Raw genomic sequence first — 15,128 nt, 5'->3', positions numbered from 1 at the left:
CATACACACACATGTACATATAGCTGGACAGAGGAAATCTAAAGAGAAACTCCATGAGATTTTATTAGTACCATTATTGTATTCTTTGGCTTTATGTATTATATAGGTAAAATTAAAAAAGGAAAATGATTGTAAGAGGGAAATATTTTGTACAAAAATACAATGTTTTAAAAGCTCTTTAAGTATATTTCATATCATTACTAGAAGGTGGCCTATATATCTGTACGCCTGCATATTCTTCCTACATTTGGGATTTCAGAAATGCACGGTTTACACAGAGCCTGGAACTCAACAACCATGATAGTCTTTTCCTGATTGGAGCATTCCACATTCAGGAATATATAATTTTCAAAAAATGTATGGTTAATGGCTGAGAAAAATCTATGTGATTCGGTCCATTTGCACACTGGAAATCAATGTATCAACTTGGGGGAGCATTTTCGCTCCCTAGTCCTTGGGTCATAGTGCAGTAGTGTGTCCATTTGTTTTCAATAACTGGTTTCAGTGTTTTCCCATCCAATCTGGTGAGACAGTGATGGAATTAGAAAGGAGTCTCCTTCACCTTTTGGAGGTTTCTGAAAACATGTTCCTGCTGTTACATCACACTGTGTTATAATGTGGATGACGGTACTATAAGAGAAAAATAATGATGGGTGTTAATTTGGTTTGAGGAATACATTTTTTTATCACTTAAAACAGGAGGAGTCTTTAGGAAAGATATCATTCAAAGAAGAATATTGGGAAGTTTTTCTTCAGATTAAGTAAAAGTTACATTTCATTTGAAGGGCCAAGTCTAGGGAGTACTGTTCCCTACTCAACTCTCTCATGAGCAAACAAGATAAACATACATTGCCTGGTTGTTATCGTCAACTGTAATCCCGTGTTTAGTGATCTGTGCTTCTGCCCGCAGCTAAGCAGACAGTTTGTTCCTTATTTGATTGATATCCCTAGCACTCACACTATTTAAAACATCAAAAGTACTCAGTACCTATCTTGAATGTGTATATGAGTAATTTGAATCCCAGTACTTCCAGAAATAATGTGAACAAAGTCTAATTAGGTTTCTTTTTACCCCTAATTATCAAAATTAGCTTTATTGAACCCTAATGCACAAATTTATGAAGATTACTGATGAAAGTAAACTTCAGTTGACCTTAGCATATTTCTTTCTTTTTAATTTTATTTTTATAATTGAATATGAGTGCTTTGCCAGCATGTATGTCTTTGCACCACAGGCCTGGTGCCTGCCAAAGTCAGAAAAGGGCATCAGATCCAGTGGAACTGGAGTTACAGATGGCTATGAGCCACCATGTGGGTGTGCAAATCAAACCAGGGTCCTGTGCATGAGCAGTCAGTGCTCTTAACTGCTGAGCCATCTCTATAGTCCCCTTAGTATATTTTCAAAATTGTGTCATAAGGTCCAAAAATTGCTACCCACATTCTTAGCATTCCTTTCTCGTGTCCTTCATCTGCCACCCTGCTCTCAAGAAAGCCATGTAGTAAATGACGTTTTAGATAGCATCTTATGAAGCCAAGGCGAATCGCCACAGAATTCTTTGACATAAGCATGTTGACCATAGCCATCCACTATACTAGCACAAAGAATGGCCTATACTAAATGTTCAGTTAAGTACTGTAGATTAACTGGTTGAATTCAGTTAAGTACTGTAGATTAACTGGTTGAATTCAGTTAGGTACTGTAGATTAACTGGTTGAATTCAGTTAGGTACTGTAGATTAACTGGTTGAATTCAGTTAGGTACTGTAGATTAACTGGTTGAATTGGTAGGATGTGGATGTCTACATTCCCCAAAAATATCACATTGGAGCCAAACAAATAATTAATAATAATTAATTGGCAATATTATAAACTGGTGAGTCACTGTTTCTCCATGGAGGTTGATAATCCTGCTGCTAAGGCAGCAGAAGTAGGTTGGAAACAGACCCGAGAGCACGTATTTAGAGACTTTCTTGCCAACTCTCCCCTTTTACAAGACCAGAGCCCTTAGCTCCACTGTGAGCCATGAGGCTGCTCACCTGCCGCCCTTTCCTTCTCACAGATGAAGTTATTGATCTCATCACACTGGAAGTCATTCCACTGCCCAGCGTAAATCAGCCCAGCACAGTCTTCTCCTGGCCCGTGGCCATTTCCCCAGTTGTCTGGCTGTCCAGCTTTCCAGTTTCTTTTAACAAAGCAGAAAAGGGGTGTTATCGACACAGTATGCAGAGGTTTTTTTTTTTGCTCAAGAACACCAGAGGATTGCAAAAGCATAAACCCGAAGCATACCATTTGTTGCGGAATAAACAGGCATCATTTAGAAAGCAGTGCACACTTTTATTTAGCTGTTTGCAGAGGAATGTGAAGTGTAGCCTGGCCTTGCAGGCTCATTATCTCTGCCGTAAAGACATCAACCCAGTAAGCCTCATATTACTGCAGAGGGGATGAGTCCTTTGACATAGGGTGAATGGCTTTTAGCTTTGTCCAGCAATGTGGATTTCTGGACATGGATCTATAGTTGAGCAGGGATAATATGCACTCTTGGGATATCTCACACAAATGTATATGCACATAGCTTTTGTGAGACTACACAGGGACTGTGGACATTGGTGTGTCTTGTCTCTAATATGTCTAAGGGTTGGGAAGACAAAGTGAGAGCATATTGGTGCACATTTACAGAAACCCGCAACCACAAACACTTGGCTGTGGCTGTGGCTCAGCTGGACTTGGCTGACAGCTTCAGAAAACAGTAATTTAATATTACTGAAAATTACTCAAGCATTTCTCTACTTCTTTTGGGAAAGAACTTTTCATTTCATTTATTACACACACACACACACACACACACACACAGAGATACTGCGAGAACACTAGCGAGCATACACATGTGCTATAGTTATGTGAAAGTGAGAGAACAACTTGAGATAATCAGTTCTCTCCTTCCACCATGTGGGTCACAGAAACAAATTCAGATCATCAGAATTGGTGGCTGTTCTCTTTAATATACATTTTATTCAAGTCTACCAGTAATGATGAAAGGGAACAATTCTGATTTTATTTATATGATTTGATATCTCTGATTCCCAATTGTATAATAATGTATTTGATAGTCTTGATTTTTCAGTTAATTGTAAAAACTGTATGTGTACACACATACATGCATGCATCTACACCCAAATAAGCCCATGTGTATGGTTTATTTGGACTAGAGGACCTGCTTAATTCAATTCTCTTGCATTTTCTTTTACACCATTTAAAGTCATATAGGTAAGAAGAGCTGAGAACTTAATTAAACAGAAAGGGAGCCTTTCTCAACTGGGTTCCTCAGATCCTCAGAATTCTTTACAGAGTTAGCAAGGATTTCCTTGTGACTAAAGGCAGCACAAACTCTGTGGTGTCCGGAATAAGTGGGAGACAGTCCTATAGAATGAGCACCTGGGGTCCCAGGGTATCTCTGGAAAAGCTAAAATCCCATGGAATAAGCTATGACAAAACACTCAGTCTATATGCTTGTAACAGAGAACAGAGCATGCCAGATAATCAGAATGTATCTGTAATATTCTGGAATACTAGTTTAAACAGTGCCTTGATTGTGTTCACAGGTAGACTCTGACGGAATAACTTGAGCTTGGCCATATTATAACACATGTCACATTAACACAAATGCTCCTAAGCCCCTTGGGGATCTTGGGAGCACTTGCACAGACAGCTGTAGTGATTTGCAAACACAAATGAGCTATGGTGAGTAGAACACCCCAGGATTTGGGGCTTGACCTGATGGTAGCAGAGTCTACACTCTCTTTCTTGGGACTAGTTTCTTCCAAGATTACCCAATACTGTAGCTAAGAAGCATCTGTTGGTGAGGGCCTGGTTTCTAAACAAGAAAGTGTTATGGTAAGAAATGTTTCCTGAAGCAAGATATTCTCCTACTATAAGGGCCCCTGTTGTGGAAGATTCCTCTCTGGTGGCCTGGGCCAGTACTACCCTGGCAGGAACATGAAGTGTTGATTAGCATGGGCTGTTGCTGAAGTAGTAGAAACTGAAGAGTCCCTTCTGGCCACACTGCTCTGTGGCTTACTACTATAAAACTACAATATGGAGCTATGTAACTAGACAGGGCAGTCTTCCTCCAAGCGATCACAGCACCCAATTTACACGTCAACACGCACAGTGTGGAGTCTTGTATGCAGCATCCCTACCACACTGGGTGCTTCCCTGAGTGCCACTGTCTCCCAGAGGCAGCACAAGAGAGCAGACAGAGAGAAGGCTGGCAGACAAACACGGGTGTACCTACTCAGCTTTGGGGCAGATCTAAAATCCCCAGATGGTCCACTTAGAAATTTGTCCACATTTTACCCCCTTTGGAGATGGCCTTTGATTTTACCTACTTTCTCTCATGTTCTTCAAGTGGGGAGATTAAAAGTATAGAACTGCAAGGTACAGCGATGCAGGTCTGAGCTAGCACTTCAGTGCTGAAGGCAGAACATTTTAAGTTCCAGGCCAGTGTGGATCACATATGTAGTAAGACCCTGCTCAGACCTGGCTGTTCCTATACATATTTGAGACTATGTGGCCTCTCTATCCATCATCTCAGTCCCTGTGCAACTCTTCAGCCACCTCTAGTCTTACCTCAGTGCATAGAGACTACCTCAAACGACTCCTCCCCCATGGCACAGTAGCTTCCTGTGATGTGCTGCTATTTGCCTGACTTCTTTGTTTCCAGCAAACTGAAGGCCCTACAGAGATTCCCGTTAATAGGTCCTCTACTTTTTCTCCAGAAGAAGCAAACATGTTTTGAGAAAAGAGGTAAAATTTGAGTTGGTATAGTTTAGTTAGCTTTTAACTTGTCAAGGGTAAACATTATCAGATCCTCTGTGCAGTGCACTTGGATTTCCTATGATTAGGAGATCTACAACCTTGGAGGAGGTCACAAGCCTAATCAAGGCTGGGATTTCCTAGTACTCATAAAAATGTTTGGGTGAATACTGACATTTGGAAAGGCTTTGGCTTCATTATCCTTTCTCTTAATACTCAAAGATGACACTTTGTCAGAAGTGCCCTACTTGACAGCATAGTGACTGTCCACCAGGCTTCCCTATTGGGAATAGACAACTAGTACCAGCAACATAGGCCCTTGAGAGGATGGGATAGGATAAAAGGTCATTAAGGGAGAAGTTGTAGGAAATCAGGAAAGAGTGAACACAGTCTAGAAATTTTGAGAACTCACTTGTAGTCAACAGGCGTCCCATCTAGCCATTTCCACTCATTTTCGTGCTCAGAGTCTGTGAGGCCGATCCAGTGGCTATCTCTCCCCACTGTCTGTTTTTTTATCCATTGCTGAAATAGAAGTCAGGAAGGTTTGTTTATTATAGCCCACACAAAGAAGGTCTTGTTTTTTTGGTAAAATTCACAAAAGGCAGTTCTCAGAGTTTTTATTAACCCTTGCAATACATTTTGTATTATGTTTATTTTGTGGGCACTGTTTTCAGGGGCTTTGACCTTCTGGGTCAAGTTTAACAAGTGATAGTAATATTCTTCCTCGGAGTTTCTAAGGATGACTGCTGAGTGTCCTGTTTCCCAGCAACCACCCATCCATGAGCTTCTACCAAAACTGATGTATCAAAGACAAGTTGCTGAGCAGTTGCTTGGGCCCTGGCCCAACTGCTGATTTTCTTATGCTTCCTCGGTTACTAAAAAAACCAGATTTCAGGGTTGTGTCTGATGGAGATGGTTGTCAGTCAAGTCTTAGCTCTTCTTTTGCCTTTTGCCTTGTGAGAAGAAGCAGTGTACACGCCTATATTCCCATCCTTGAGGAGTGGATACAGGGAGACAGTCATAGGTTTTAGGCCAGCTTGGCTTCTACTGCAAATTCCAGACCAGCTAGGATAACATAGCAAGGCTTTGTTTTAAAAAACCAAGGGGGAGAGGATGGCAATTATAAGGTTTATATTGCAGGGTTGTTATGAGGTTTAAAAGGGGGACTTGCACACAACAGGGGCTTAATAAAGGGCCACGATCATTGTCACACACAGGCCTTTACCAACTTCTGAATCAACAAATCTGGTTTGTGGCCCTCACCACAAGCCAACTCTCTCTCTCTCTCTCTCTCTCTCTCTCTCTCTCTCCCTCCTCTGTGTGTGTGTGTGTGTCTAGTGGCAACTCCCCCTTCACTTTTCTACTATACTGAAATTCTCCAGAAAGCAACCAAGAGGCACTATTTATCAGTAGGCTTAAGCATCCCGATAGTGCCTATGCTCTAGTCCCAGTCACGCCTGCAAACTGCAGCCTTCCTTGTTTATGAGGCCATGGATTTTGATCTCTTTGACTTCCTAGGATGCATGCAATTTCCAGGTATAACTGATCTCTAAATTATAATATTCCCCAACCAAGTGTGCAGCTAACATACCTGTTCCTCCCTTGAGTTTATGAAAACGAGATGTGACGACTTGTCTTCACAGAAAAGCTTAGCATCCTCAAAAATTTCTTTTTCCATTGAAAAATAGTAGCATTTATTTGTGAAGTTCTTCCAGTGAGGTGGGCAGCCTAGAAATGCAAAGTTTTTACATAATTGATTTAAAAAACACAGAAAGCACTCTTCATTTCCTCAGCTGTGTTTTAAGATACCAAAGGGACAGTGTCATGCCAATGGAAGCCTGGCGTCCCTGGGCGCAACCTTTAAACTGTAGAGGACACAGTAGTAAAAACTATACTACAACCTGTAAAGTTGTGACTGGGCTTTTGTTTTTTCTGCACCAGGATCAGACTTTATACTAGCAGAATGAAGAAAGTGGCATCGGCTCTGATATTGCCAGTCTCGGATCAGCTACAGCCTACAAACTAGTGCATACAAGTGTTCAGATCCAAAGTTCAAGTCCTGGGCCAGTATGACAACCCACAAGGCTCAGTTCCTAACTAAGACAGAGTTTTGCAAAAGACTTAAAGGGATGCAAAGGCACCACAACACCTTTTTAAGTAAAACCTGAGTGTGGGCATTGCCAAAGAAACATTGTCTGCACACTGGGAGAGTTAACTGATGGACAGTCTGTTTCTAGGGAGAAAGATGGTCAGAGAGTAACCAGTGCAGGATGTCTGGAAGGAAGTGTTTGGGGTGCATGTGTCTTCTGAGGGCCTGGCTTACCTAAGTGACTAGAGACCTGATAATATCTGGGCATATACTCGGGACCTGAGTGACAGTAGTGAGGCATCAAAGGGGACACATGGAGGTTAGTTTAGCCAGGCATACACACTGCCCTGTTTCTCCCCCAGCACTGGCTAAAAGGGCCATTTGGACTTACCATTGGTCTCTGAGGCTGGAGTCGGCACATTCTGCAGAGCCAAGGGTTCCATTGCTCCTAAGGGGCCTGGGGGGCCAGGTGGCCCTTTGGGCCCAGGTATGCCTGGCACCCCTGGCAAGCCTGGTAGCCCCCGAGGTCCAGGTACACCAGGCTCGCCCACAGTACCCTGCAGTCCTTGAAAGCCAGGAGGGCCCTGGGGTCCAGGGAGTCCATCCTTGCCTGGTGGACCTGGTGGACCTGGGTCTCCATTAGGCCCTTGAGGGCCAGGCTTCCCTGGGGACCCACGGGATCCTTTGGAGCCCTGTGAGCCTTTGGATCCTTTGCTGCCACGCTCTCCAGGGGGGCCTACTGGTCCAATTGGGCCTCTCTCACCCGCAGGGCCAGGAGGACCAGGCTCTCCCTTCTCTCCTTTCTGTCCCTTGTTGCCAGTTGGTCCAGGTGGTCCCTGAGATCCTCTGTCGCCTTTTGGACCCCTGGGACCAGGAGGACCTAAAACATAAAAACAAATATATGAAGTCTGTTGTGAAGGTATATTTGCTTATATAGCCTACAATAAAAAATTTAACACACAAACATAGGCATTAAGGAGTGCTTACTATTTATAATGTATTGTTAGCTTCAAGGAGTAAGACAGAGTAAGAAACAGTTCACCCAACATCTTCCTCTGGCCTCCATATGTGTGCATAGCTGTGCATACATGTGAATACACCACACACACACTACATACATGCCTACAAAAACAAAAATATTAAGACACAGAGATAACCAGGTGAACACACAAGGAGGAGATGGCCATTTGCAATCTAAGGAGAGAGGCCTTGGAAGAAACCAACCTCACCAAGACCTTGACTGCTAAACTGCAGAGCTATGAGGACAAAAATCTGTTGTTCCAGCCAGTTTAAGTCCATGCAAAGCAATACAATGATGTACTGTTTTATTTTTGTTTTTAAGTAATAAGCCTACCCTTCCTGTTCACAGCATTTATGATGTAACTAATGGTGTTCACTGATAAGATCCATGATGATACTGGCACTAACATGCTTGTCATTAACAGAAAAAGCACGCATTTCTCTCTTTTCTCTATGAATTTGGTCTTTGGTTTCCTAAGCCCATCTAAACCTCACTTTATCTGGCAGCTTTACTTGGGACTTTTACGAAATGCACATGCCTTACTGCCAAATCACAGAATGCTAACATCATCATTCTGTGTTAGGAGACATCAGAAGTAAGAGACTTCTGGGTAATGGTGACCTGCCTTGTGTTACCTCATTCCAAGAAGTAAGACTTCCCAACCTATGTGTTAGGTGGATCCTGGGTCCATCCATGGAATGGCTGTAGAGACCTGCTTTCCTAAGTCTGACATTTAAGAGTGGGCCCACTGATCCCTTCTGCAATCTGAGTTTTCTTCTCTGAGCACATTATCCAACCCATGCCACTGAGGGATGACTAAAAAGGCCTTTTACTTCCATCTGTATCTCCTTAAAGTAAGTTAGTGACTGTCTGGGCAAAATGGCATCATAGAGGCTCATACTGGGGAAGGTGCCAGAGAGTTCCCTGGATTGGGTGTATTATTGTAAAGTTCTAATTTAACAGGAACATAATATATAACTTCTCAACCATGTGTTTCCTTCATCATATATGCTAAACCTCAGGAAATCCACAAAATGAAGATCTGTTAGAAAATCTACTCACTTTAGTAACACTTTATTATCCTTCTTTTCTAAACTTTCATTCAGTGATTAGTTTCTCAACTCCTCACTCCAGGGTTTGATACTCTACTCAGCTTCAGGAAATGAATTTATCTGCAAGCATGGCGTGGCTCCTCAGCCTTATCGCTCAGCTCAGTTAGACTTCTTTTGTAGTCTTCCCCAGCTCCAAAGGCACACAGCTCTGTCTCTCATACCTAAATCTAGGATCTCACTCATATGGGGTAGCAGCTTTTTATTGCTTATTATTTCTGCGTAGGATAGTTTATAGTCTAAATAACCCCAATTCCCCAACTGGACATGGCTGAATGTCCTCAACTAATACACACATAGACAGACACTGACTTTTTTCCCCCCAAGAGGGCATCAGACATGGGTTCCAGAGCCAGCACAAAACACCAAGAGATGCTAGTTTCTAAATCACACAAAGGAAAGGGGTGGATACGGGTATGTGGTGCAAGTTTTTGCCTTTAATAAAAATCTCACTATCAATGGATTCCCAACTCGGTTAGTATAAAACCAAGTCTTTTCTTGTAAAGCATTGCACTTATGCACAACACACAGTTTTACAGCAAAATTAAGCTTAGTATCTGCGATTATGCACAGAATAGTGATGTTCTCAATCACAGCTGCCTTCACCTTGCAAAAATTGCCTAGGAGCAGGCACTCCCCAAGGTGTGTGCTCCATTGGTAAGAGGAGTCATATGATAAACTTTGATGACTAGACAAGCTAGATGTTTACTTTGCTTGTTGATTAAAAAATTGATAAAAAGAGCCAAAGCTAATTTAAAAGATTGGCATTGGCCCAAGAGATGTTTTTCTCTGAGACGCTAGTGCCAGTGTCAGCCTCTATAGCTGTTGAAATAAAAATAAAGTAAAACAAGCAGCTGGGGACATGGCTATAAATGGCCAGCTGTGCAAGCCTGACAACCTGAGTTTGACCTCTGAAAACCATGTTCAAAGGCAGCTGCAGTGGCTTGAACGTGTAGTCACAGCTTTCGTGCAGTGATGTCAGTGGCAGAGAGGCAAGCGCATCACCCAGAGGCTAACAGTCACACTAGTCAGTCATGACACAACCACAGAGGAAAAGAGAACCCTCCTCCTCAACAGGATGTAGAGCAGGAATAGACTCCTGACCTCCCTGTGGAAGCTGTGGCACATTTGTACCTGCATGCAGGCACACATATATACATGTAAATAAATAAAAACTAAGTGTTACCTGTTCCTACTCCCCCCCCCCCATAAAATGAGAAAGTATTGCCGGATGGTGGTGGAGCACACTTTTAATCCCAGCACTCAGGAGGCAGAGGCAGGCAGATCTCTGTGAGGTCGAGGTCAGCCTGGTCTACAAGAGCTAGTTCCAGGACAGGCTCCAAAGCTAAAGAGAAAGCCTGTCTCGAAAATCAAAAAATGAAAAAACAAGAAAACTAACTAAAAAACAAAACAAAAAGGGAAATATTTATGAGTATGTATTCAGCAACTTGCATGTCGAGTCGAGAATGTTGTATTGTGTGGAGGCATATGGATGGCACGCAGAGTGCAATTTCAAGGCTGAGTGGTTCTCCGACTCGAGATGTTGAATTGCCAGGATACCCATGTGACAGGCAAAGCTATCACAAGCTCCCCAAGTGCATTCAGACAACTAACAGCAGGGTCTGAGCAATGCTTCATTTGCTCTGTCACCTTGTGGCTCCCAAACGTCAGAGACTTAGGGGCTTTAAGATACTCAATCCTCGGACGTTAGATTTTTTATCACTGTCCCCTTTCTGCTTTGGCATCTCAATTGCAGACTTTGAGAAGTGCCATCTGCTCCTGGATCCTGCTTGAGCCAGTTTTAAACATGACTTCCAACAAAACTTCTGTGTGACATGAAGCCTAAGTTTTGCCTGTCATCCATATTCTTGGAGACATGATGTTAAGAAGCTTGGATGACACAGTGCTTGGGGGCTGAAAGCAGGACTGTCACAAATTTGAGGCAGCGGTAGGTTACACTTTTATTCCAGTTTATCCTGGGATACAGTATAAGATTCTGTCACAACAACAACAAAGAACCCTAATAGAAGACTAGAAGACAGACTAGGTAGAAATAAGAAAGATACAATAATGCAGCTTTCTTCTTATAAAAAAACTACTTTGATTGTAATTAACTGAACTTATTAATCACCTATGTGTTAACTTTCTGTTACTATAGCAAAATGCTTGAGATCATCAACTTAAAAAGAAGAAATATTTTATTTTAGCTTATGGTTTTGGAGGGTTTGGTCCATGACTAACTGGATGGATATCTTGCTTTTGGGCCTTTGGCTGGTAGCACATTGAAGTTGGGAAACCTATGGAGTAAATGATTTACTTTATGGCTGAGATTAAAAAAGAAATTGGCATCTCACAACAAAATCCCTTCAAGGTCAGGGGCAAGTGCCCAGTGAACCAAACACTTCCTGCCAGGCCCTACCTCTCCACTTCCCCAAAACAGCGAGGACTAAGCCTTCAAAACACAGGCCACTGGGGAACATTCTGGATCTAAACTATAACAGTGTGTAATAAGCAACTGTTGACTTAGTTTTACCAAGGTGAAAAAAAATGTGAAAATTAAAAACGAAAGAAAACAACAGATAGTTTGGCATGGTGGCACATGTCTTTAATCCCAGCACTTGCACGCAGGTCTCTGTGAGTTAAAGGTCAGCTTGGTCTATCAGTGAGTTCCAATACAGCCAGGGCTATGAGGCAAGGCCCTGTCTCAAAACAAAACAACCACAATGACAATCCCAAAAATAAAATAATAATAAAAGTATATAATAATAAAATAATAAATAATAAAAAACAATAGATACTATTTGACAATCATTCTGAAGAATCATCCTGAACTTGAGAGTTGACTTCTAGTTCATGCTAACTTCTTGTTCACAGAGAAGGGTATATTTAACTCACGGTTTCTCACCAAGTGACAACATCTGCTTCATAAACTTCCAGCTTCCCTCAAGGATGCCGAAGACACATTCTGGCTAGGGTTTGTGTAGCATGAGGGAGAGAATAGGAAGGCCCTATGAGAACCTAAGGCCTCATATTCCATCTGCCCTGAACGTGGCATTGTTTCCGGATCTTCCAGCCTTGCTACTTACCCTGCAGAGCTTAGTTCAAGGGTCAACTCCTTATCCAAAAATCAACTGCTGGAAGTAAATTCTTCATCTTTTCAACCTTGCCAAATGTGTTGCTCTCTGAAGTCAGCATAGGTACCAGGCTACCGTTTGGGGAAGCCTGAGCCTGGGAACGAGCACTGCTATCACTTGCCAGCTGTTTGAAGTTGGAACAGTTATTTGGGCTTTCTATGTTTTAGACCTCTCTCCTGCAAAAGGAGAACACTAATGTTTCCCACCTTAAGGAGATACAACTATGAATATGGACTATTTATTTGAAGGCTCAGCAGCATGACCAGTACCTGAGTGTGATTCACCTCCAGGTAAGGCTCCAGAAGCCAGCAGGAAGGACTTAAGGACTCAATGTCAATGCCACATTAACCCTGTGTGCTGTGAGACCTCTCCTTATGCACACAATGCTCTGTTTTGTTGTCACTGAAATGTGTTGTCTGTAGGTATAGCACAGGGGAAATCTTCCCTAGGAATTGAATTCACTATCACACAGGTGCTATTTCTAACCCAAGCTAGGCACCTCACTCCATACTTGCTCCTACCTCAACTGAGCCTTCAAAGACTGAAAGGTATACACAGATGAGGGGAAAGTTCCTGGAGAAACAATTTGGTACTCAAATGTTGTCTCATTTCATAATCATGAAACTTCCCGGGGAAAACATCAGCTTATGTAGAAGGTACAAATGCTATGGGCAGGGCCTAGCCTGGAGAGGAACAGCTCTGGGGAGAGCAGAAACTTCCAGTATGGCAGTGTGCATGCAAGGCTCTCTGTGTATGGAACTTGGGATAAAAATCTTCATGTTATTTGTAATCAAAGGAAAAAAGACTCCTTAACAAGAGTTTTGGTTATTAACTGTTATTGCCAAAGGCCAATATATGACTACCTACTTTTTCCCTTTTATCATGTTATTTTATTTTTTTAATATTTATTTATTTATTATGTATATAATGGTCTATCTGTGTGTATGCCTGTAGGCCAGAAGAGGGCACCAGACCTCATTACAGATGGTTGTGAGCCACCATGTGGTTGCTGGGAATTGAACTCAGGACCTTTGGAAGAGCAGGCAATGCTCTTAACCACTGAGCCATCTCTCCAGCCCTATTTTATTTTTTAATACAGGGTCTTCCATGTAGTCTAAGATGGCCTTGAACATTCAGTCCTAACTACCTTGGCCTCCTAAATGCTGGGATTATAGACATGTACCACTTCAGTTTCTGCATCTTGTTGAGGTGGCTGACCTATCAGCACATAACCTCATTAAAGGCGTGTTAACAAACTTTCTTGGAAATTATCAAAGTATTTTGAACTCACAGAGGCAGAACTCACATAAACCATAAACCAATTTAGCAGCTTCTCCATGTTCATGGAAAGAGGAAGCGGATGGGATGAAGTGGGCATGTGTTGAAGGATGCACGTGTATCCAGAAACGGGGTGCTTTCTCAGCCTCTTGTTATCTTAGTACCTGCTTGGGACTGCTGTTCTGGAGGGCAACTGAACACAGTTAGCTATGCTGACAGAGGAGGGTTAGACTTTCAGACTTGCCTGAGCTATATAGTTAGATCCTGTCCCCCACAAAAGAGTGGGGATCTGTTGGGTCTTGTCTACCAGAGAGCAGGATCTTAGCAGATCTAACAGGCTCTGTTCCATTGGTGCCGACATGGTGCTGTTCCCAGGCTCAGATTCTGGGTGGTTCTATCATCTTTACTTACTGTGGAAGTTTTGTGTTACTAACAGAATTGTTGAAAAGGGTCCTGCCCTCTGTCACCTGTCATAAACAGGTGCTTTTTATAGTTAATCATTCAACAAATGTGGCAGATACTCCTTAAGGTGACCACCAATGATGGATACTGTGGTAGTTTGAATGCAATTGGCCCCATAACTTCATGGGGAGAGGCACTATTTGGAGGTGTGACCTTCTGAGGGAAGGGTGTCACTATGGAGGAAGGCTTTGAGGTCTCATATATGCTTAAGCTTCACTCAGTGTAATACTGAGATCACTTCCTGTTGCCTGCAATATGTTGAACTCTCAGCTACTTCTCCACCACCATATCTGTCTGCATGCCACCATGCCCTACCAGGATAATAGACTGGACCTCTGAACTCTAAGCTGCCACCTCAATTAAATGTTTTTCCTTATAAGAGTTGTTGTAGTCATGGTGTGTTGCGGGAGGTCCTTCCGCCCCTCCAACCAATAGCTGCTGTGATACCAGCCCATTGGGGCGTGGTCTCTCTCCCTTTAAAAAAGCTGCTATTTCCTCTGCTCACTCTCTTCACTTCCTGCTCCGCCGGAAATTAGACTCCCTTCCTGGTTGTGCAGATGGCTGTTGTCTGGGACGGTGAACTGTAAGTTTTCCCCTTTAAATAAATAACACCCTATTAATCATAACTCCAAACTGGTGTGGCTGTGGCCTTGTTCGTGACTTATGCCTTCATCTGGCACCCGAACGTTTGGCTTTTAGGACCTCTCCTTCCCCCGCTCGAGTTCGGCTTGGCACGAGCCCTCCCTTCCTTAGCAGCGGCCTGTGCCTTGTGGCAGCCTTGTAGCCTGTGCCTTGTGCGTGGAGCCAGCAGTTTAATATAAATTATCACGCACTGGCTTTTCTTGCTGCAGTTCTTTATATTTTTTTTTAGACACCTCAGATTGACTTCAAGTCCCCACACACCCTATCATCTGCTTCCCCACGTGGATTGAAACTCCACAGGCCTGCATAGTCTCTGCCTGCATGGTTTACTCTTTTCTGAGTCGTTTTTAAATCTCCCTTGCAAGTACAGCTCTTAAGTGGTGTGAACCAGAGCACGTGGTTGCCGGTGGCAGAAGCTGCAACCCCTCAGGGTGACTCTGTCACGTGGAGGCATACACGGCTTCCTGGTTACTCTTCTCTACCCCTGGATTCTGGGTTTATGGTTCCCTGTACGCCGTTTTTTGTTTAGTTCGTGACTTAGGCCCCAGTGTCGAGTCCGAGATACACTCGGCCTTCAGGCC

General features: G+C 42.9%; 1 protein-coding gene across 1 annotated transcript in view; it reads right to left on the bottom strand.

Annotated features, from left to right (window-relative positions):
• Positions 1-39: 39 nt before the first annotated feature.
• Colec12 (collectin subfamily member 12) overlaps positions 40-15,128 on the bottom strand; it is a 207,586-nt gene continuing 192,497 nt past the window's right edge. Inside the window, exons 6-10 of the mRNA XM_050148832.1 lie at positions 7,293-7,781; positions 6,404-6,540; positions 5,225-5,334; positions 2,037-2,182; positions 40-630 (exon numbers count right to left, since the gene is read on the bottom strand). Of these exons, the coding sequence (XP_050004789.1) occupies positions 611-630; positions 2,037-2,182; positions 5,225-5,334; positions 6,404-6,540; positions 7,293-7,781 (902 nt within the window). The 3' untranslated portion in view covers positions 40-610. The remainder of the gene's footprint in view (positions 631-2,036; positions 2,183-5,224; positions 5,335-6,403; positions 6,541-7,292; positions 7,782-15,128) is intronic.

The sequence above is a fragment of the Alexandromys fortis genome, unplaced genomic scaffold, assembly GCF_014885135.2.
Source record: "Alexandromys fortis isolate MF-2015 unplaced genomic scaffold, M_Fortis_MF-2015_v1.1 scaffold_4, whole genome shotgun sequence".
Lineage (NCBI taxonomy): Eukaryota > Metazoa > Chordata > Mammalia > Rodentia > Cricetidae > Alexandromys > Alexandromys fortis.
Note: the sequence above shows the minus strand (reverse complement) of the source record. Positions and strands in the feature narration are given on the sequence as shown.